The sequence below is a fragment of the Balaenoptera borealis genome (assembly GCF_965194805.1).
Source record: "Balaenoptera borealis genome assembly, chromosome: 4".
Classification (NCBI taxonomy): domain Eukaryota; kingdom Metazoa; phylum Chordata; class Mammalia; order Artiodactyla; family Balaenopteridae; genus Balaenoptera; species Balaenoptera borealis.
In genome coordinates this window covers 73829066-73851421 of record NC_138861.1, presented here as the reverse complement: position 1 = coordinate 73851421, position 22356 = coordinate 73829066, and the positions used below count along the sequence as shown (strand labels likewise).

The 22356-nt window shown below is 38.2% G+C and overlaps 1 protein-coding gene across 4 annotated transcripts in view; it reads left to right on the top strand.

The window, feature by feature from the left end:
• The window catches only part of LOC309627851 (RE1-silencing transcription factor-like), a gene marked incomplete at its 5' end in the record, with an annotated part of 40433 nt that extends 26241 nt beyond the window's left edge, over window positions 1–14192 (top strand). For all 4 annotated transcript variants that reach the window (XM_082390119.1, XM_082390121.1, XM_082390120.1 and 1 more), the window contains 2 exons: window positions 1066–1149; window positions 8557–14192. In XM_082390119.1, coding sequence (XP_082246245.1) covers window positions 1066–1149; window positions 8557–10544 — 2072 coding nt within the window. In that variant the 3' untranslated portion in view covers window positions 10545–14192. The remainder of the gene's footprint in view (window positions 1–1065; window positions 1150–8556) is intronic.
• Window positions 14193–22356: the final 8164 nt, after the last annotated feature.

Here is a 22356-nt window from a genome sequence, read left to right as displayed (position 1 = left end):
CAAAAAATAGACAAAAACAGATTGTCAAGGTGTTTTTTTCAGTATATTTTGTGGTCGACAACCCATGTCCAAAAAACCCACATTTTCTGCCTTTGAGTCTTAAATTCTTTAGTAGTAAATCACTGGTCTCTTATTGTCAGCTGGTCGCCGTCCCTGTGGCTTTATGAGTATAATTTAAAACTGATCTGAGTCTGGGACTTCCCTGGTGGCACAGTGGTTAAGAATCCACCTGTCAATATAGGGGACATGGGTATGAGCCCTGGTCCGGGAAGATCCCACATGCCGCAGAGCAACTAAGCCCGTGAGCCACAACTACTGAGCCTGTGTGCTAGAGCCCGTGAGCCACAACTACTGAAGCCTGCATGCCTAGAGCCAGTGCTCCGCAACAAGAGAAGCCACCGTAATGAGAAGCCTGTGCACCACAACAAAGAGTAGCTCCTGCTCGCCGCAACTAGAGAAAGCCCGCACGCAGCAACGAAGACCCAACGCAGCCAAAAAATACATAAATTTAAAAAAGAAAAAAAAAAAATTGACCTGAGTCTTCTATAAAACTTCTATTTACCACTTGAAATTTTTAGCTTAAAACAATAGCCTCCCCACTCAAAAATGTTATTGCTTTAAGCTAACAATTTAAAATGGTAGATTTATCATTTACAAGGATCCAAAAAATTACCCAAGCCATAGCATCAGAAAATTTGGGTACATGTTTTTTTTTAAGGATAATTCTGATTTTAAAAAGTTGCTTGATACCTGATCAAGATAATTTTTCAGTTCTTAATATTTGCTATTACACATGTAGCATTACTGTGAAAATTAAAAGGGCTGTGAGAATTCAGAAAGCCAATGATACTTTTTCTTCAGCAAAGCAGAAATAATGTAGTTATGTGTATTCTGAATTAAATCATTTACTGTTCCAATAAATGATAGAAATTGGCCATTTTGCCAGGAATAGGGAGAAAAAATTCTTGTTAAAAAATGCTTAGTATTGAATAATGTATGTATTGTTAGTGAGAATTGTATTTGCCTTATTTTATTATTTGAACATTAATCATTATATTTTTGTAGGAGAACGTCCGTATAAATGTGAGCTTTGTCCTTATTCAAGTTCTCAGAAAACTCATCTAACCAGACATATGCGTACTCATTCAGGTTGGTAAGAAATCGGAATTTTTCTATCATTTTTAGTAAACTACCATTATAAAGAAGTTCTTCTAGACCTGGAACTGGGTCATTATTTATGATTTATTTTTAATATAATTTGGATATTTATATACTTTTAATAATTTCAGTGTGTGGTTGCTGGGTTCCAGGGATTCCTACTTAGCTGCTTCCCTGAAATTTGGGTTTGTTCTCTTGAGAGTTGATAAGGTTTCTGAGGATTGATTAACAAAAGCCAAACTTTAAGGAATGATTGATAATCCAGGATCCCAATTTATTAACCTATAATAAATAAAATACAGGACTATAACAAGTGAGAGATTTATCCACTCTAGAACTGAAATAATCATGGTCACCATCCAGAATTGGTCCCCATTATGAAGGTATATAGATGACAAAGTTAAAAAGTCAATATTAGCATACGTGCTCTTGAATGGATAATTATTTCATTTTGGCCACACTGACCCTTGGGTGGTCCTAGAGATATTGACCTGATCCACAACTCTTCCTTCCCTTTTCTCAGTAGATATGTTACCATTTCATCTTGGATGAAATATTTCATACTGGAGGAAATACATCCAGTTTGTATTTGCCTTGTAATATTTTTGTAGGTATCACACTGGATAGTTCCCGCATCCTGCTAACGTAGGAATTCATTTCCCATTGTGAGCACAGTGAATGTTTGTTAAAGGGAATTGACATCTTACTAAGTTTTTTCACAGACTGCTCTTTTTTTTTAACATCTTTATTGGAGTATAATTGCTCTACAACAGTGTGTTAGTTTCTGCTTTATAACAAAGTGAGTCAGCCGTACATATACATATATCCCCATATCTCCTCTGTCTTGTGTCTCCCTCCCACCCTCCCTATCCTACCCCTCTAGGTGGTCACAAAGCACCGAGCTGATTTCCCTATGCTATGTGGCTGCCTCCCACTAGCTATTGATTTTACATTTGGTAGTCTATATATGTCCATGCCACTCTCTCACTTCGTCCCAATTTACCCTTCCCCTTCCCTGTGTCCTCAAGTCCATTCTCTACGTCTGCGTCTTTATTCCTGTCCTGCCGCTAGGTTCTTCAGAACCTTTTTTTTTTTTTTTTTTAGATTCTATATATATATGTTAGCATATGGTATTTGTTATTCTCTTTCTGACATTTCACTCTGTATGACAGACTCTAGGTCCATCCACCTTACTACAAATAACTCAATTTCATTTCTTTCTATGGCTGAATAATATTCCATTGTATGTATGTGCCACATCTTCTCTATCCATTCATCTGTCGATAGACACTTAGGTTGCTTCCATGTCCTGTCTGTTGTAAATAGAGCTGCAATGAACATTGTGGTACATGACTCTTTTTGAATTATGGTTTTCTCAGGGTATATTCCCAGTAGTGGGATTGCTGGGTCGTATGGTAGTTCTATTTTTAGTTTTTTTTCCTTTAACTTTTTATTTATTTATTTTATTTATTTCTTTTTGGCTGCATTGGGTCTTTGTTGCTGCACGCGAGCTTTCTCTAGTTGCGGTGAGCGGGGGTTACTCTTCGTTGCGGTGAGCAGGCTTCTCATTGCGGTGGCTTCTCTTGTTGCGGAGCATGGGCTCTAGGCACACGGGCTTCAGTAGTTGTGGCTTGCGGGCTTTAGAGCGCAGGCTCAGTAGTTCTGGAGCACAGACTTAGTTCCTCTGCGGCATGTGAGATCTTCCTGGACCAGGACTCAAACCCATGTCCCCTGCATTGGCAGGCGGATTCTTAACCACTGCACCACCAGGGAAGCCCTATTTTTAGTTTTTTAAGGAATCTCCATACTGTTCTCCATAGTGGCTGTATCAATTTACATTCCCAGCAGCAGTGCAAGAGGGTTCCCTTTTCTCCACACCCTCTCCAGCATTTATTGTTTGTAGATTTTTTGATGATGGCCATTCTGTGAGGTGATACTTCATTGTAGTTTTGATTTGCATTTGTCTAATGATTAGTGATGTTGAGCATCCTTTCATGTGTTTGTTGGTGATCTGTATATCTTCTTTGGAGAAATGTCTATTTAGGTCTTCTGTCCATTTTTGGTTTGGGGTGTTTGTTTTTTTGATGTTGAGCTGCATGAGCTGCTTGTAAATTTTGGAGAATAATCCTTTGTCAGTTGCTTTGTTTGCAAATATTTTCTCCCATTCTGAGGGTTGTCTTTTTGTCTTGTTTATGGTTTCCTTTGCTGTGTAAAAGCTTTTAAGTTTCATTAGGTCCCATTTGTTTATTTTTGTTTTTATTTCCATTTCTCTAGGAGGTGGGTCAAAAAGGATCTTGCTGTGATTTATGTCATAGGGCGTTCTGCCTATGTTTTCCTCTAAGAGTTTTATAGTGTCTGGTCTTACATTTAGGTCTTTAATCCATTTTGAGTTTATTTTTGTGTATGGTATTAGGGAGTGTTCTAATTTCATTCTTTTACATGTAGCTGTCAGTTTTCCCAGCACCTCTTATTGAAGAGGCTGTCTTTTCTCCATTGTATATTCTTGCCTCCTTTATCAAAAATAAGGTGACCATATGTGCTTGGGTTTATCTCTGGGCTTTCTATCCTGTTCCATTGATCTATATTTCTGTTTTTGTGCCAGTACCATACTGTCTTGATTACTGTAGCTTTGTAGTATAGTCTGAAGTCAGAAAGCCTGATTCCTCCAGCTCCGTTTTTCTTTCTCAAGATTGCTTTGGCTATTCAGGGTCTTTTGTGTTTCCATACAAATTGTGAAATTTTTGTTCTAGTTCTGTGAAAAATGCCATTGGTAGTTTGATAGGGATTGCATTGAATCTGTAGATTGCTTTGGGTAGTAGAGTCATTTTCACAATGCTGATTCTTCCAATCCAAGAACATTGTATATCTCTCCATCTGTTTGTATCCTCTTTAATTTCTTTCATCAGTGTCTTATAGTTTTCTGCATACAGGTCTTTTGTCGCCTTAGGTAGGTTTATTCCTAGGTATTATATTTTTTTTGTTGCAGTGGTAAATGGGAGTGTTTCCTTAATTTCTCTTTCAGATTTTTCATCATTAGTGTATAGGAATGCAAGAGATTTCTGTGCATTAATTTTGTATCCTGCTACTTTACCAAATTCATTGATTAGCTCTAGTAGTTTTCTGGTAGCATCTTTAGGATTCTCTATGTATAGTATCATGTCATCTGCAAACAGTGACAGCTTTACTTCTTATTTTCCAATTTGGATTCCTTTTATTTCTTTTTCTTCTCTGATTGCTGTGGCTAAAACTTCCAAAACTGTTGAATAATACTGGTGAGAGTGGAGAACCTTGTCTTGTTCCTGATGTTAGAGGAAATGGTTTTATTTTTTCACCATTGAGAATGATGTTGGCTGGGGGTTTGTCATATATAGCCTTTATTATGTTGAGGTAAGTTCCCTCTGTGCCTACTTTCTGGAGGGTTTTTATCATAAATTGGTGTTGAATTTTGTTGAAAGCTTTTTCTGCATCTATTGAGATGATCATATGGTTTTTCTCCTTCAGTTTGTTAATATGGTGTATCACATTGATTGATTTGGGTATATTGAAGAATCCTTGCATTCCTGGGATAAACCCCACTTGATCATGGTGTATGATCCTTTTAACATGCTGTTGGATTCTGTTTGCTAGTATTTTGTTGAGGATTTTTGTAACTCTGTTCATCAGTGATATTGGCCTGTAGTTTTCTTTCTTTGTGACATCTTTGGTTTTGGTATCAGGGTGATGGTGGCCTCGTAGAATGAGTTTGGTGGTGTTCCTCCCTCTGCTGTATTTTAGAAGGGTTTGAGAAGGATAGGTGTTAGCTCTTCTCTAAATGTTTGACAGAATTTGCCTGTGAAGCCATCTGGTCCTGGGCTTTTGTTTGTTGGAAGATTTTTAATCCCAGTCTCAATTTCAGTGCTTGTGATTGGTCTGTTTATATTTTTTATTTCTTCCTGGTTCAGTCTCGGAAGGTTGTGCTTTTCTAAGAATTTGTCCATTTCTTCCAGGTGGTCCATTTTATTGGCATATAGTTGCTTGTAGTCATCTCTCATGATCCTTTGTATTTCTGCAGTGTCAGTTGTTACTTCTCCTTTTTCATTTCTAATTCTATTGATTTGATTCTTTTCCCTTTTTAAAAACAATTATTTATTTATTTATTTATTTATTTATTTTTGGCTGTGTTGGGTCTTTGTTTTTTATGCAAGGGCTTCCTCTAGTTGCGGCGAGCGGGGGCCACTCTTCATCGTGGTGCGCGGGCCTCTCACTGTCGCGGCCTCTCTTGTGGCGGAGCACAAGCTCCAGATGCACAGGCTCAGTAGCTGTGGCTCATGGGCCTAGTTGCTCCACGGCATGTGGGATCCTCCCAGACCAGGGCTCGAACCCGTGTACCCTACACCGGCAGGCAGACTCTCAACCACTGCGCCACCAGGGAAGCCTGATTCTTTTCCCTTTTTTTCTTGATGAGTCTGGCTAATGGTTTATCAGTTTTGTTTATCTTCTCAGGATAACTCTTTTTAAGATGAAAAAAATACTTTCTTCAGCAAAAATTATTTTCCTCTCACCGAATACTTGATGGTTACTATGGAGGCACTTTTTTTTTTTGGCTGCGCAGCTTTCAGGATCTTAGTTCCCCAACCAGGGATTGAACATGTACCCCCTGCAGTGGAAGTGCAGAGTCCTAACTGCTGGACCAGCAGGGAATTCCGTGGAGGCACTATTTAATAGCTGTGTCATTTGACACATTTTATGGTTTGAGAGTCTTTTTATGAATTTTAGATTTTTTTTTTTTTGGCCACGCCAGGCAGCATGTAAGATCTTAGTTCCCCCGACCAGTGATCGAACCCGTGCCCCTTGCATTGGGAGCTCAGAGTCTTAACCACTGGACTGCCAGGGAAGTCCCTAGAATAATTTTTTAATAATTTTTATTAAGGTTTAATTTACACATACAAAAATGCACGCATCTTAGGTATATGGGGCAGTGACTTTATGTATGTTTTCTCTTGTTTGACTACCATCTAGGTGGAGACATGAAATGTTTTACCACCTTCAGAAAAGTTCCCTCCTTACCCTTTCTAGTCAGTACTCCCATAGTCCCCCCTCAACTAATACTCTGACTTATGTTAAAAAATGTAACATCTTTCTGTAAAATATTTTTGAGATTGATTTCATGCTGCATTTTCAGAACTCCATATTTATTGCTGAGTAGTATGCCCCTGTTACTCACTAATTAAAATTTCCCTTGTTACTCTTTCTGGGCTCTTCTTGATAAGAATGTGTAAAGCTTATAAAACTCCCTTTTTGAATTTGCCTTACATCTATAAATTAATTTGGGAAGAATTAAACAGACATCTGACATTTATAAAGATGAAAAGCAGGTAAATTTTACTAGAACTGGAAAAGGGAATTAAGTTAAAACTGTTGGTACAGGGCAAAAGAATTTTCATTCAGCTAGGTATTAATAAGCTAAACTTGATGAATTGATTTTCCAATACAAGAAAGATTTGATGGCAATAAAGCAAAAATGGGGGTGGGGTGAATGAATCAAATAAATCATGTCACAGTTTTATTCAGAGTCCTAGGAACTCCCATTCTCTGACCGTTTCACAGGTGGAGGCTTGCATCTTGTTTGATGCTGGCTGTGAAAATACTCTCATTCATTAGGGCTTATAAAATGATGACATTTTCTTTATAATTCTTTTAAGAGCACAAATATTTTCCTGAGGAGATCAACTCCATTTATCAGCTGTTTGTTTACTCAAAAGTAGGGTTTATGTACTAAGGCAGGATAAGCACATGAAATCTTCCCTTTTGTTTACCTATTCTAAAACTTACCAGTTCATTCCAAAAGTGATGACTTACAGGTAATGTGTATTGACTGCTTGGCTATCTGTGCTTTGCTAAGAGCTCTATGTGGATTAGATTATTTGTAGCTCACAACACTTAAGAATACTTTACAGATGAGGAAATTGAGCCTTAGAGAGTTTTCAGTACCTTGCTCAAGACTTCACAGTAAGTTGCAGAGCCCATATTTGATCTCCCCACGTATTTTTACTGTAGAACAAGTTCTTAACCGTTATGTCACATATCTTTTCCTCATTCTGTATCTATATATGTTAAATAAACGTTTGTCTCCATTAAAGTCATTCAATGGAGAGGACAAGATAGGGCGAAGTATAGAGTAATTTAGCATGTTGTTAGAAGCCTCTATTTATGAATCTGTTAGTGGACTAATGTGGGGAAGAGTTGTCCAGTTAGCTGCGTTTACAATCTGACATACGTGGATAAGTTTTTGTTTTTGTGATCGAGTATTCTATCATCGGACATTTTTTAATCATGTAAAGCTTACCATCTACATGGTTTTACTTCATGTCTGAGTAGTTTTGCTTTATGAAAAAATTAAATAAGATTTGATGTAAATTTGAGAATGTTTGAGAGATGAATTTTCATAAATGTCAATTTCCATTTTTCTGCTATGCATTCCATTGGACCAGTGGGGTATGGATACCATTTGGTAATATTTGCTAGAGTGTGATCTAGATGGGTATGTATTCAGGAAGAATGAGTTAATCTTAATGCCTTTAATTTGGGGGTTGGGGGTGGGCTTCTGGTCTTGTATGTACCTGTGATTATTACTTTCTTTGCTAGTTTTATATACCATATATATTTGTATGCCCCTTTTCATTTACCTAGTTTCTTTGCCCATTCTTTAGAAGAAGGTGGGAGAAAATGAAGAAAAGATTTCTGACTTGTTATATTTTTGCTGTAGACTAGAAACTCCAGCAGTGAAAAAGTTTGCTAAGAGAAACTTGACTCGGCTGTTGCCACGATGCACAAAAGGGTTAAATTTAAAGAAAAATCCTTTTGCTCCCTGAAGCCAAAGCATTCTTTTAAGACTTTCACACGGAAGGTCTGGGAGTGTAGCCTAGAGTGTATAATATTTCTTTTGAAGCCTCAAGGTTTATCTGAAATGTATGGGATTTTTATGTTCTACTCCATTATACATTTGTTTTAACTAAACATAAAAACTTTAAAATTATCTTATCTCTTTGAGTGCCCTTGCCCCAAAATTAACATCAAGAGCCCAAGTCACTTTTCCAGTAATTGTGTATTTCTTGATGAATCTGTGTCCTTTATTAGTGCTTGAGAGCCCTAGCTTGATGAACTTTTTAGAAGATGGTGATTAACTGAGATAATTATTCTCCCATTTGCTATGAGAATCAGTGTCAAGGGATAGAGGAAGGATATACAAATAAATATGGTAAATGTAATTTGCATGATAAAGTCTTCAAGAAATAGTTTTGGTGGTTTTTTGTTTGTTTGTTTTTTTACATGTATCCAGTTCCTTAGAAGTATGCTTGAGTAAATCTTGAATTCATTTCTTAATGTATGCCTTCTGCAACATCTCTTGTTTACCTTCAGGTGAGAAGCCATTTAAGTGTGACCAGTGCAGTTATGTGGCCTCTAATCAACATGAAGTAACCCGTCACGCAAGACAGGTTCACAATGGGCCTAAACCTCTTAACTGCCCACACTGTGACTACAAAACAGCAGATAGAAGTAACTTCAAAAAACACGTGGAGCTACATGTTAATCCACGGCAGTTCAACTGCCCTGTATGCGACTACGCAGCTTCCAAGAAGTGTAATCTGCAGTATCATTTCAAATCTAAGCATCCTACTTGTCCTAATAAGACCATGGATGTCTCAAAAGTGAAACTAAAGAAAACCAAAAAGCGAGAGGCTGACTTGCCTGATAACAAAATCACCAATGAGAAAACAGAAACAGAGCAGACAAAAATGAAGGGGGATGTGACTGGGAAGAAAAACGAGAGGTCTGTCAAAGTGGAGAAAAAAGATAATGTTTCAAAAGAGAAAAAGCCTTGTAGTAATGCCTCAAGCCAAGTGACTACCAGAACTCGCAAATCGGCAATGGAAGCTAAAGAAATGGATGTGCACCCAGGAAATAATTCAGAAAAAAGCTGTAAAAGCAAGAAAAGCAAAAGGAAGACAGAAGCTGAAGCCCGTTCCTTACAAGAACCTGTTAATGATGAGGAACCTGTGACAAAAAAGAAAAAGAAGGCAGAAAGCAAATCCAGAAATAGTCAGGAAGTGCCAAAGGGTGACAGCAAAGTAGAGGAGAATAAAAAGCAAAGTATTTGCATGAAAAACAGTGCAAAGAAGAAAACTCTGAGAAGTAAACCATGTAAAAAAAGCAGCAAGCCTGCTCAGAGGAGGCCCGCTCAGATAGAGCCTCCTCCTCCCGTGGAGTCCGCTGAGGTGGGACCTGTTCAGGCGGAGCCGCCTCCCGCTGCCCCCCCATCTCCTCCTCCTCCTCCTCCTCCTCCTCCTCCTCTTCCTCTCCCCCCCGTGGGGCATGCTGAGGTCGAGGTTGCTCAGACGGAGCTGCTGCCGCCCCCTCCTCCTCCTCCTCCTCCCCCATCCCCTCCTCCTCCTCCTCCTCTCCCCGCTGTGGGGCATGCTGAGGTCGAGGTTGTTCAGAAGGGGCCTGTTCATGCGGAGCCTCCTCCCCCCGTGGAGCCGATGCCCAAAAGGTCTCCTCAGAAAGATAATGGGAAGGAAGAGCCCAACATGCAGAGTGAAATGGCGCAGAAGGAGCAAGTCCTTATTGAAGTTGGCTTAGTGCCTGTTAAAGACAGGCAGCTTCTAAAGGAAAGTGCCGGTGCACAGGATCTCTTACCACCATCACCACCTCTGCCAAAGGAAAACCTAAAAGAGGAAGAGTCAGAAGACCAAAAATTAGTCCCTGCAGGCGAAGGACATAAAGAAGCTCCTCTTCAAAAAGTGGAAGCAGAAGAGGCAGATCAGAGTCTAGCTGGTCTTGCTGCTGTTACCAAGGCATCTGCCAATATTTCATCCTCTGAACAAAACTTGAATATGCCAGAGGGTGAAACTTTAGATGGTAAACATCAGGCTGACACTATGCTTTGTGAAATGAAGAGGGACACTGATGAGAAGAAAACAGAGAATCCCCCCGGCAGAGACTCGGCAGTTGAAGAGCCAACTTCACCACCACTTCTTCCTCTACCGCTAGAAAAATGTGAAGCAGTGTCCACAGCTACTGTGGTATCACCTCCTGTCACCGTGGCAGTAAATGAGTCTCAGGAAATGGATGAAGATGAAGGCATCCACAGTCATGATGGAAGTGACCTAAGTGACAACATGTCAGAGGATAGTGATGATTCTGGATTGAATGGGGCTCGGCCAGTTCCACAAGAGACTAGTAGAAAAAATGGAAAGGAAGCCTTGGCAGTCAAAGTGGCCGAGGGAGATTTTGTTTGTATCTTCTGTGATCGTTCTTTTAGAAAGGAAAAAGATTACAGCAAACACCTCAATCGCCATTTGGTTAATGTATACTTCCTTGAAGAGGCAGCTCAAGGGCAGGAGTAATTAAACTTTGGGCAAGGCTTCAGTTCTTAGTTTGTAAGGTCTCTGACATTTTGTATTCGTTTGTAGTAGTAGACAAACTTTTGTTTTTAAAATTGCTTTAATTAGTATCCAATCTTGATTTTTAAGTGGCATTCTTTTCCTTAGGAATCCGTGTACCTATTGATGTACACATTTTAGCAAATCCAAGGGAGTTAGTGTAATAAACCAGCAGACATCTAAATCTATTAGCTTTTGCTTTTAATTGAACCCAGAATGCCAAGATGGTATTAGAGCATTCTATCGATTTGTTCAGCTATAATTTATGAGTTTTTTCCTCATGTCTATCTTCCTGTTTCACTTTAGTTTATTCTTAGTTCCTTGTTTAGCTCTGTAAAAATTAGCATACTTAAATAGCAAATTACTTGAAGAATTTGCCTGCTTTATATAAAGTTAGCACTTTAAAATTGTTTTAGAGATGAGAAGAGACATTTAAATTGAAGAGAAATTCTCCCAACAATGGACGTTATATCAGTCCAAGTATTTACTTCCTGAGTTTTGATCAGTATATGTGTTTTGTGTATGTCAATCGTCATAAAAAGTGATTTTGGTGGGTTGTTTTTTTTTTCGGTGCTTTAATGCCTTAAGATGTTGCACATTGTTGTTTTTAACCTATGCAGTTAAATTTTTTCTAGAAATAGCATTTGTGTTGTAACACTTTATATCTATATATGCATGTTTATTTTGACCTCTTTGGAGGGATGCTTAAGTCTTGTTTGCAAAAGAGCAGTTTTCTTTTCCCCTGCTGCAATTGTCTTTTTTGCAGAATATTAGTCTGTTCAAATTTGTGAGCAAATGAAAGATGCAGGTTCAGTCCATTGATTTTGATTTTAACATCTTATATCTATGCCAGAATCTGTATTTCATATAAGTTATTTATTTTAAATTGATGTGGTGAATCACAGCTCTCAGTTTGAACTTTACAATAAATAAACCACTAGGCTCTATACTGAATGGATTTTTATCTCAAGTACCAACCGTAAGTAAACTTTTGGTCTGTTTTAGTAGATTTACTTCCTAAATGTACGGTGTTAAATCGTATCTTAGAGGAAAACCTCTTCTCATAGATGGTTGGTGTTTATATGGCTACTCCGCTGAATAAAGAACTGTAATTTTTATTTGGAAGCTGCCAATCTGGAATTAGGAGGCATAATTACTCCTTCAAGTTATACAGGATATCAGTTTGTGAGATTCCAAAGCCATAGCGATTATACAGAAAACCTAGGATGAGAAAGGTAGTATGAGTGCTGGTAGACCAGCTGCTACTTCCTGTGAATTCAATGAAAAAGGCCTGGTGAAAGTTAAGTTCAGTCCAGATTAAAAAATCATACTTTCTCAGGGATGTCCTGGCTTTCCCGGGACAGCCTTTTTCTACAGGTGAGGCCTCAAATGAATAGAAGCTATTCTGGTGTTCCTACAGGACCGCTTTGTATGGAAAAGGGTATGTACCCCATATTTGTTAGTAGGTTCTTTGGCCAGTCACCAAAGAATATGAAAGACTCTAACATAGGTTTTTTTCCTTGCTGATAAGTTATTCATTACAGTAAAATAAAATATGATCCCAGTAGGGAACTTTGATTCTGATCCTCGCATGTTCTATTCTGAAGTAACCACTTTATATTTCATTTATTTTCTTTTGTCTGGTGATCTCTGAGGCAGGTTTCAGAGTTTGGCAATGCAACATGTGAAAGATTAGGAAAAGTATTAAAGTGTGGGTAGAAAACTTATTAACCTGAGAGTGAAATTTAAGGTAAAAGACATTTGAACCTTGGAATTGGCTGGGAGGCCAAAGATTTAAAGAAGCAGAAGATTTTCTCAAGACATGAGTAAGTTGTTTGTTACTGGTGTGTGTTTTGTGTGCATGATGAGGATTTGTAAATGATGTTGAATTCTAGGTGAATTCTCAGCTCTGACAATCATTGTCAAACAGATCAATCTGCAAATATTTATGTTTTAAAACTTAAATTATAAAGCTAGTTAAACCTTTCTAACAACTAGATTTAATATTCATGTATACATTTTATGTTAAAAAGTTACCTTTTACAGTACATATGAAAATATTCGTGTTAAGTTCAAATTGGAGATTGGGAATCAGTTTGGGCAAGAGGTTTTGTGGATTCTTTGACACTTCAAAAGAAAAAAATATGACTTCTGGGGAATTGGACTAATTTTCTTATTTAGATTTAAAACTAGAATTCCAAAAACAAAAATGTGAATGAAATTAAAACCTCTTATTATTAAAGTGATCTGTGAAAACATTGTTACTGGAAATTGAATGAACTTGAGGCCTTTCCTCCAGAAAACAAGGACTTGATTGTCAGGCCTATATTAGGTTCTGAACCTTAATGCCATGTATTTGTTCTTATTAAAAATTGTTTCATTGAAAAGTATATTAGTAATATGAACTTCTGGTCTAGTTGGGAGTTCTTCCATTTGAAAAATGTGCTATTTGCATGAGACTGAATCTTTTTGTTTTCTCAGTTTCCCCTCCACTGGATAGGATTGAAGCTAGACTTTTCCCTTTTTATAACAGAATAAAAAGTGAACATCTTGTTTATAAATTGATGTTTAGTATTAGAGTGAAAGTTGAAATACTTAGAATACATTATAAGCCTAATCCTAGGTAGCCTTGTAAAAATAGATCTCTTTTAACTATCTTCTGCACCTATATTCACATTGCTTTTCAAGATATTTTAAGTTATATTTTTTTCCTCTTTTCAGAGCTGCTTCTTTGGGGCTCTTTTTTTTTCGATTGAGGTGTAATTCACAAAGGGCTACATTTTTTTGATAAGACTTCTTATAACTATTGCTAGATGTTTTGCTCTAGTCTTCCAGGAAGGACCATTTTATTTTTTAGAGTCACTTCTAAAGTCGTGTGGTCCTTAACTTTGGGGACTCTTGCATCTGAGTGCTAATTCAGATTTAAGCCTAAGTAACCTCATTGCCTCTCACCCCATGAATGTTGACAATGGATGAAATACTTTGCTGTAGTTCTGGACTAAAATGCTGGGGAAGAAACTTAATTTTCTTTTTTGCACAAATCAGGAAAACAGCTACTGTGCAGAGTTTCCTTTTGACCTCAGCAGATGAACTGGACTGATAGTGTTAATTCAGATTTAAGAAATTATCTGAATCTTGGTTTGAGTTGATTCGGGATCTACATGCAATATTAACTAGATGGGATACCTTTTATATTTTCACATGTATACATAGGCTCTCCTCACCCTCATCAACATCCATTAGTTATTGAACTTTGTGAACTGGCATTGAAACATTACAACAATGTTTTGTTGCACCAGTTTTGTAAAGTTTTACAGTGCAATACCTGTTACTTTTCAGAGACAAACCAAAGGTTAATTTCTCAAGGATCTTGCTGTTTGCTTTAGCAGCATTTGATGGAGTATCTTTTTTATATATATATACATTTGTAATAGATGAAAAATAAACCAGATTGCAAATCCTTGTTTTTTTTTTTTTTTTTTTTTTTGGAAGCAAACCATGTACCAGGTTTTTGGTCCAAATTGTGTAGGATAAGTTAAATTGCATTCTATTAACCCATATGAGTGTATTTCTGTATGCATAGTTAATGTTGAAATAAAGTTTTAAAAAGCATTTTATGCCTTTGTTTATTTTTGGTACATCAAATGTCAAGGAAGCCAAATTTATTTGGCCGGAACTGCAAGTGTATTAATAATTCTCAAAATATTTTCCCCCTGATAACCTAGGTAAGGAGAAAGGTTGTGGAAGTCTTTATTTGGGGTAAACAATCCAGTGGGTAGTAGTCCAAATCCTCTCTTCCTATAATCTGCATTCTGGGAATGTGGATGTGGAGGTAGGGGAGAAACAACCTGAAGACAATTTTATAGGAAGTTTTATGTGGTAATTTTTTCCAAACCACAGGTCCTCTTAACAGTTATAATATACATGTCCATTCTCAGTAGCAGGCCTGGTATCAGTAAATTTTCACGCATAATTGGAAAAAGATGCATTGAAGGGAAAGTAAGATTAAGTTACATTGAATGGTCACTGAATGCTAGGGCAGTATTTTAAGGATTTTACTCTACTAATGGAAGTCTGAGATGAAAATGAAATCCAAGGGAAAGTGATAAGCCATATTGTAGTAAGGTTTTGCTTCCTTTGTTAATGGAAATAAACAGTTGTGCTAAGGCTTAGATATTTGTGGACTTGAGAGAAAAGGGAGAGTGAGTTGGAGAAACATCAGAACAACTGGATTGCATTCTGTCCTGATGCAGCAAGTGACCTAGAAGATCGTGAGTCAGGAAAGAATGCATATTTCTTGTTTAACTGATGAGTGATTCACCCTCTTTCCCCTCCTGCAAGACTCTTTTATCAGCGAAAAGCAAAATGAATTTCCAAGCATTTATTTTATCGGCATGGTGGAATCGATAACAAGAAGTATGAAAATTTCTGCCTGACTAAGGATATATGGGGAATTTATCACGAATATATGTTATTGATGTGTGACTTGGTTTGTTACCTTCAAGTTACAAGTGTGTTTGGTTACAAGTGTGTTTCTCCAGTCCTTTGCTACTCCTTTCTCAGTCATCCATTTTACGTTTACCCTTTGGCCATGCTTGTAGTCTGCTCATAGTCTCACTAAGGGCTTGACCCTAGTTTGTAGGCAGAGTTAACGGTACGGTAGTATGAGCTCCCCTCCAAGAGTACTTCAGAGGTCTCATCCTCAGCTCCATAAGGGCAGGTTGGTGAAGATGCTAAGGATAATGTACTGATCTCTGGTAATCGGGAAGTTTCAGTGTCACAAAATGCCTTTTTAAATGATTTTGATGCTTGCTGTACTAAGCGCTTGGTTGGCCTTGCAATTAGAGCTGGTTCACGATGGGCCTCTTACTACTGTAATTGGGCAAATCATTTTTAACTTTACTGAACCTGTTTCTTCATCCAGAAAATGGGGGCATATGGTATTTCTATCCATAGAGTGGCTTTTGAGTGTTAAATGCTTTTGTTGGTTTTTTAAATATTTTTTTTGGCTGTGCTGCATGGCTTATGGGATCTTAGTTCCCCGATCAGGGATTGAACCTGGGCAATGGCATTGGAAGCACCGAGTGCGAACCACTGGACCGCCAGGGAATTCCCGAGTGTTAAGTGCTTATTAAGCACTTAGCCTAGTGCTTGGCATGTAGTTTTAGTATTAAGACCTTTTCCACTAGATAACAAAGCAAGTAAGTATCCTTAAATATATAAAGTGCTTCCTCTATTTGGCATTGATTAAGTTGTATAAGCCACCTGCTTCTCTTCCATGTCTTGCAAAATAGCTTTTAATGTTAAAGTAGTATGTGGGCTTTTGTGTCAGATGATATTGTAATCTCCACTAGAGTCAGAATGCTTTTGTATTCACTGCTTTACTCAAGTATCTAAAACAATATCTGGCCCTTAGAAGGGCAAATAGTTGACTGCCCAGGCCAAGGATTGTGTGTGTGGTGTTTTTCTGTGTGTGTGCTTCTCCTTGATTTCAACTAATTAATATACAATGGTCATTTTACTGTAATTTAAAAATTCTGGTAATACTGAAATCTCGGTTCTTCGTTATTGTCTGGATGCATTAACAAGGCAAGGAGGAGAGTTCACTCAAGTAGCAGGAAATAGCAAGTCTTGAGAAAGCGACTTTAAGAAACAGAAATGTTTAAACTTACAAAGAAGTTGGAGGAATGGTACCCTGCAATCTTGTGTACCCCTTACTTGGATCTACCACTCACATTTGCCTTCTGTATATTATGTGTGTCTTATGTGGTGGACCCCCAGAAATTAAGTTGTAGGCATACCCCTTCATCTCTGAATACTTCAATTTGTATCTCCTAAGGATAAGGGCATTCTCTTGTACAATCATACTGTAAAAATCAAATTCAGGACTTTAAAGATTGGTGTAGTTCAGATTGTGCCAAATCGCTTAATACTAATCTTTAACAATCTCCCTGTTCCTAATCCCTCATTGTATTTAGTTGTCACATCTCTTCAGTTTCCTTTAATTTGGAATAACTCCTTAGCGTTCGTCCTTCACAACATGAAGAGTTGGAAGCTGTTTAAAGAATGCTCCTTAATTTAGATTATTCTAATTGCTTCTTCATGCCTCAATTCAGGTTATGCATCTTGGCAGGAATAGTAAGTACTGGTGCATTACATCAGAAGGCAGATGATGCCATTATTGGTTGTGTTAATTTTTAGTGTTTGGTTAATGTGTTGTCTACCAGATTTCTCCACTAAGTTATTATTTATTTCCCTTTGTAATATTCTGTGGGATGATATAGCGAAATTATCTTATCCTTCAACAAACCCAGTGATTTTAGCGTATATTGATTTTTTGCTTGAGTCAATTATATCTTTTATGGTAACTGATATTCTCTATCAAAAAGAGCTTTCTTTCCCCTTTCCCCATAGACCCAGGTTCTTGTTTCTGTGTTATCTCACAGTCATTTGTTTACCCCCATTCATCCTGTGGGGTTGGGGGAGGGTGCCCTTTCAGGCTCCCTAAATGAGACTCTCGTGAGACTATTACACTGAACGACTGAAACTCAGATTTATCACATTTCTCTCTGCTTATCTCGTAACAGTGCTATAAAATTTATGAAAGCTTGATGGAATGCCTTAAGGATTAAGTTGTGGAAATTTACCAGTGGTCAAGATTATACCACCAGAAGGGGCAATTTTAGAGAACAGAATCCTAATTCTTATATTGCTTTTGAAATACCACACCTTTCATTTCTTTTTTTTTGTGCTCTAATTACTTTTTAAAGATCACATAATGCACGTACAACTGCATACTTATAAAACTCAAACACGTTAAAATCTATCTTGACCAGCTCTCTTCCTACTAGTCTTCTTACTCTCATTTGTTTCTTCAGAATTAACTACTATTAATGGTTAACATTAACACTTTACCTCCATATGTGTATGCATGTTAAATGCTTGATTTCTATGCATTTTACATAACTGAGATTACTGATACTCTGCAATGAGTAGAATTTTGAGATCTTTAGTCAGTATTTAGGACTGTTGTCATTCTTTACAACTATCGTATCATGTTTTATTGTATGGATATATCTGGTTTTATCACTTTAATTATTGCCAAAATTGGTTGACCCTCTGGAAGTACTTTGAGAGTGGACGCCATGTGAAGTGAGTTGATTCAGGGAACCCATAATATCTTACAGCCTTACAAGTTATGCTTGTGTTCTTAAGATAGAACTTCTTTCAGGGCTTCCCTGGTGGCGCAGTGGTTAAGAATCCGCCTGCCAATGAAGGGGACACGGGTTCAAGCCCTGGTCCGGGAAGATCCCACATGCCGCGGAACAACTAAGCCCGTGCGCCACAACTACTGAGCCTGCGTTCTAGAGCCCGTGAGCCACAACTACTGAAGCCCACACGCCTAGAGCCCATGCTCCGCAACAAGAGAAGCCACTGCAATGAGAGGCCTGCGCACTACAACGAAGAATAACGCCCACTCGCTGCAACTAAAAAGCCTGCATGCAGCAACGAAGAACCAACGCAGACAAAAATAAATTTAAAAAAAAAGGTAGAACTTCTTTCAGATTTGCTAATAGTAATCATGTCTTGCACTCTTTATGTTCAAGTATTTTTTTGTTTGTTTTAACACAAGATGTATATATTCGGGATGTTTAATTTAGTGTTGCTTATAATAACAAAATGATGGATAACGTGTTCATTTAACATTCAGCATTGATGTGGTAAGGGAGTGGAGATAGCCTAGATTTGCATCTGAATGGAATTTTTGGTCATCTTAAATTTAGGAAAGTAATACACCCACAGTTAAAAAAAAAAAACTATTCCTAAAAGATTTATGATGAAGTCAAAATCCTACAGCCTTGTGTTCCCTCCTTCTCTCAGTCACGTAGCTGCTCTATGTATCTGACTCCTGAGGTAAATTTAAGTTAGCATCAAATTTCTTATTTGATAAGTTTACAGTGGATTCTCTTCACATAGGTCAGAATATATAGCATGTTATACTGCATTTTCCTCAAGGTGATGAACATGCTGAAACCTTGTGGTAGATGAAAGTGGCCACAGATTCTTTGCAGCCCTTCCAATCAGCTTGAGTCTGTGCTGCCATTGTGACTTGCTTTGACCAATAGAATGCAGCAGAGTGACATTGCGTGATTTCTGAGCTTCAGCCTCCAGAGGCCTTGCAGCTTCTACTCTCATGCTTTTTCTGAACACGATGACCTTGTGAACAAGCCTGAACTGGCCTACTTTAGGATGATATTCTAGGTAGAGAGAGGGACCCATGGAAAAAGGTCCAGGTTTCTCACCTATTACAGCCATCCCAGCTGAAGCTTCTGACATGGAGTGAGGTCTGCAAATGCATATCCCCACAGAGTGGGAGAACCACTGAGCTGAGCCCAGATTAAACTGCCCAACTAAAGAGCAAATAGAAGCTTGTTTCAAGTCACTAAGTTTTGGGGTGGTTAGCTGCTCAGCAACAGATGTGGATACAAACCTAATTATGCCCTCAATCTAGTTAAAAAAGAAGCATTTCCAATTGACAAATGAGTAATTGTACCTAGAAGTTACTGAAGCCACGCTGAATGGTAGAGTTTGTGGGTTAGTGGGACTGCTAAGCATTGTTTTCTTTTATTGAACAGTCTTAGTCAAGTCCCTGTGTTGCAAATCTTCAACACATTCCTCAGAATTACTTTATGTAATAGCCTTAGTTGTCCAGTGAAAAACACATTTTCTTTAGCTAGTGTTTCAATAAAATACATCTTTTATCTGATATTTTAGGGCACAGTAGTCCCCATTTTTCTCATTTTCCTTCCTGTTGAATATTTAACCATAGTTTAAAGTCAAAGACAGGAAATAAATCTTTTTAAGCCAGATGTTAAATGCTTAGGAAAACTGGAGATTAATAAAAAGCCTTTAAGTGGGCAACCAGGATCCCCTTTTAGTGAAAGTAAGATGTGAAAAGGAACAGGAAACAGGATGAGTGCTACACAAGTACAAAAGACAAGGCCACTTAAACAAGTTCAGGGCCAAATTTTGTTTTTGAAGCTATTGGTTTTGTGAATAAATAGGGACCACCAGTTCTCCTATGTCACTAATAGGATCAGGATTTTAAATAGGTTTCTATTTTAGGATAGTTTAGTGATCTAATTCTTTGGATGTTTGCATTCCAAATTTCCTGTGTATGTAATTTCCTATTTTCTTAATCAGGATTATGGGTTGGGATCTCCACTCATGCTGTGATCTGTCCGTGGTACTTGGCAAAGCTCACTAGCAATGTGAAAAGATTCCCAGCCAGCTATGAAAGCACTTTCGTTTTAAAGCTGCCTGAGATGGTAAGACAGCATGGAAATCACAGTGGGACACTTGTTTAGGTTTAGGCAGCGTTGCTGAAGTAAGACAGCAAGGGTGCAGCACACACACACACACACACACACACACATACACACCAGCTCTGAGGCATTTTTTTTTTTTTTTAGAAATATTCTTCTCAGGCTGGAATTGTATATGGGAGGATTCAAAGGAAATTAGGAAGTGTCAGTAACAGAGTTTACAAGAAAATTGTGTCATTACCTTCTTTGGAGGTTTGCTTTTCTTTTCTAAGATAACACATTTCCCTCCTAAGGTTGAAAAGTTCTCGCCTTTAGATTTGTAATGGATTCTAGTAAATACAGGAAGTATTGTTGGGTGGTTAAAAACCTGGGTGCTGTTGGAACTTTTCTGTCCTGATTATGATGGTTGTTAAATGAACCTATACGTATATTAAAAATCCATAGAACTGTACATTGAAAGGGGAAAAAAAAAGTCATTTTTACTATATAATTAAACAAACCCACAGGGTACTGGAGCTTGTGTTTGTTTGAATCACAGCTCTGTCACTCATCAGTTGTGTGACCCTGGGCAATTACTTTTACCTCAGCTTCATCTCTAAATACAGGTAATAATAGTATATACTTCCTACATGGGGTTGTTCTAAGGATACAGTTAACATATATAAAATGCTTAAAACAGTGCTTGGCTCATTGTATGTGCTAAATAAGGGCTAGCCACTAGTATTATTATAAGAATGTAAGGAATTAAAAGAAGCTATGTGGGCTATCATGTGATCATAGCAGCTAGGAATAGTCTTAAATACAACTATCTTAAGGTACTGCATTTAGGCAGGACGGGAAGAAACCCTAGAAAAGTGTCAGTGCTACTAAGCAAATTTAAGTCTGCTCTATTGCTATTTTTCAGGGAAGGCAAAAAATAACACCCCAAATAGAAAAGTCCTCTCGTTCTCCTAATTCATTCATTCCTGCACTGAATGCTGGCTATTTTCCAGGGACTTACGGAAAAGTTAGAAAGGATCTTGGCAGTCTCTCATGTCCAAAATTACCTGATGATGTGTTCTCTAGCACATGTGTCTGTGTGTGTGGCCTCAGTTTTCTCAGATTTACCAATGCTCCTGGCCAGAGGTACTGACTGTCTGTGATTAAGCATCATACCTGTTGCACCCACCAGTGAGAATATTATGACCAAATTCTTCCACTAGGTTGATTAGCCAGAAGGTAAATTCTGAGAATTGTTTGAGAAGCAAAAGGAAACTTCTGCAAAAAAGGAACCTGGGGCTCCAAGCCATGGGTATATTAAGTATGCTCTTAGGTATATTCAGATCATGAAACTCCTGTACTAAATGAGAGGATATCGATGGTCTTTGACATGAAGTGGAAAAGTGAGGCATCATTCCTATAGGATGTTAAAATGTTAATCTTTAGCCATTCCCACCCACTACAGGGCATCAGTGGGGCAGACAACATGACAGAGACATTAAGAGCAGGCAGAGGTGCTATCTATTGGATTCACATGAGTCTGAAGTTTTGTTTTTATTGTTTAAGCACTACTCTTTGACAGTTGAGAGAAAACAATCCTCCGGGGAGGAGGAGAGCAGCCAAGAGAAAATGGAACATTCTGAGAAAGAATGGAAATGATTCTACTGCTCCATAAGACAGAGCCAAGTGGGAGGGAAGCCAGGGTAAATGATCAGAGGCCATCTACAAAACAGCTCGCCTCAGCTTCATTGCTGGGTGCCTACTCGGTGAATAACAGCTCTGCCATGTCTGGCACAGCTGGAGCTCCAAGTTAGTCATCTGCAGGAAACTAGCCTTGATTTCCATTTTGCAAAAAGCGTCTGAGTGATCAAGAAACACAAGCACACAGGATTGCATCTGTGCTCCACTTCTCCTTGGTTGTCATGGGAAGTGTCCCAAGTATCATAAACACGTTTAGACTCTGGGGAACTACACAGTAAAGCCCTGATGATTGGTAGGGCTTGCTGTTTATGGTAATTAAAAATACAAAATGTGTTAAGCTTCACTTTGTAACTTTGAAGAAAATGCTGCTGTTTTAAAGGTGATGGCAGGGGTGGTGGGGAGAGAGATGGGGGTACTTCAACCTCTGTCCTGTGGACAGGAGGGGGCTGTCCTGACACCTTGCCATTAATTTCTACTCTTTACTAGTTCCTGCATGCTGCCACAGTGTAAATGATTAGTGATGGGAGGGCAGTCTTCACACTTAGATCAATGGATTAAGAAGTATCAGTAAGCTGACTTAGAAACCAACACAGTAAGAGAACTTTCTTATAGCAAATCCACTGTGGATCAGTTGGATAGACCGGCAGTGATCCTGGGCTGCATTAGGTTGGCAGAATGTAAATTAATAGCAGATTCTAGCAGCAGTTCTCCACTGTCTTATGCTCGGAGGGCCTTTTTTTTTTTTGTCTGAGCTATTATAACCACCCTTT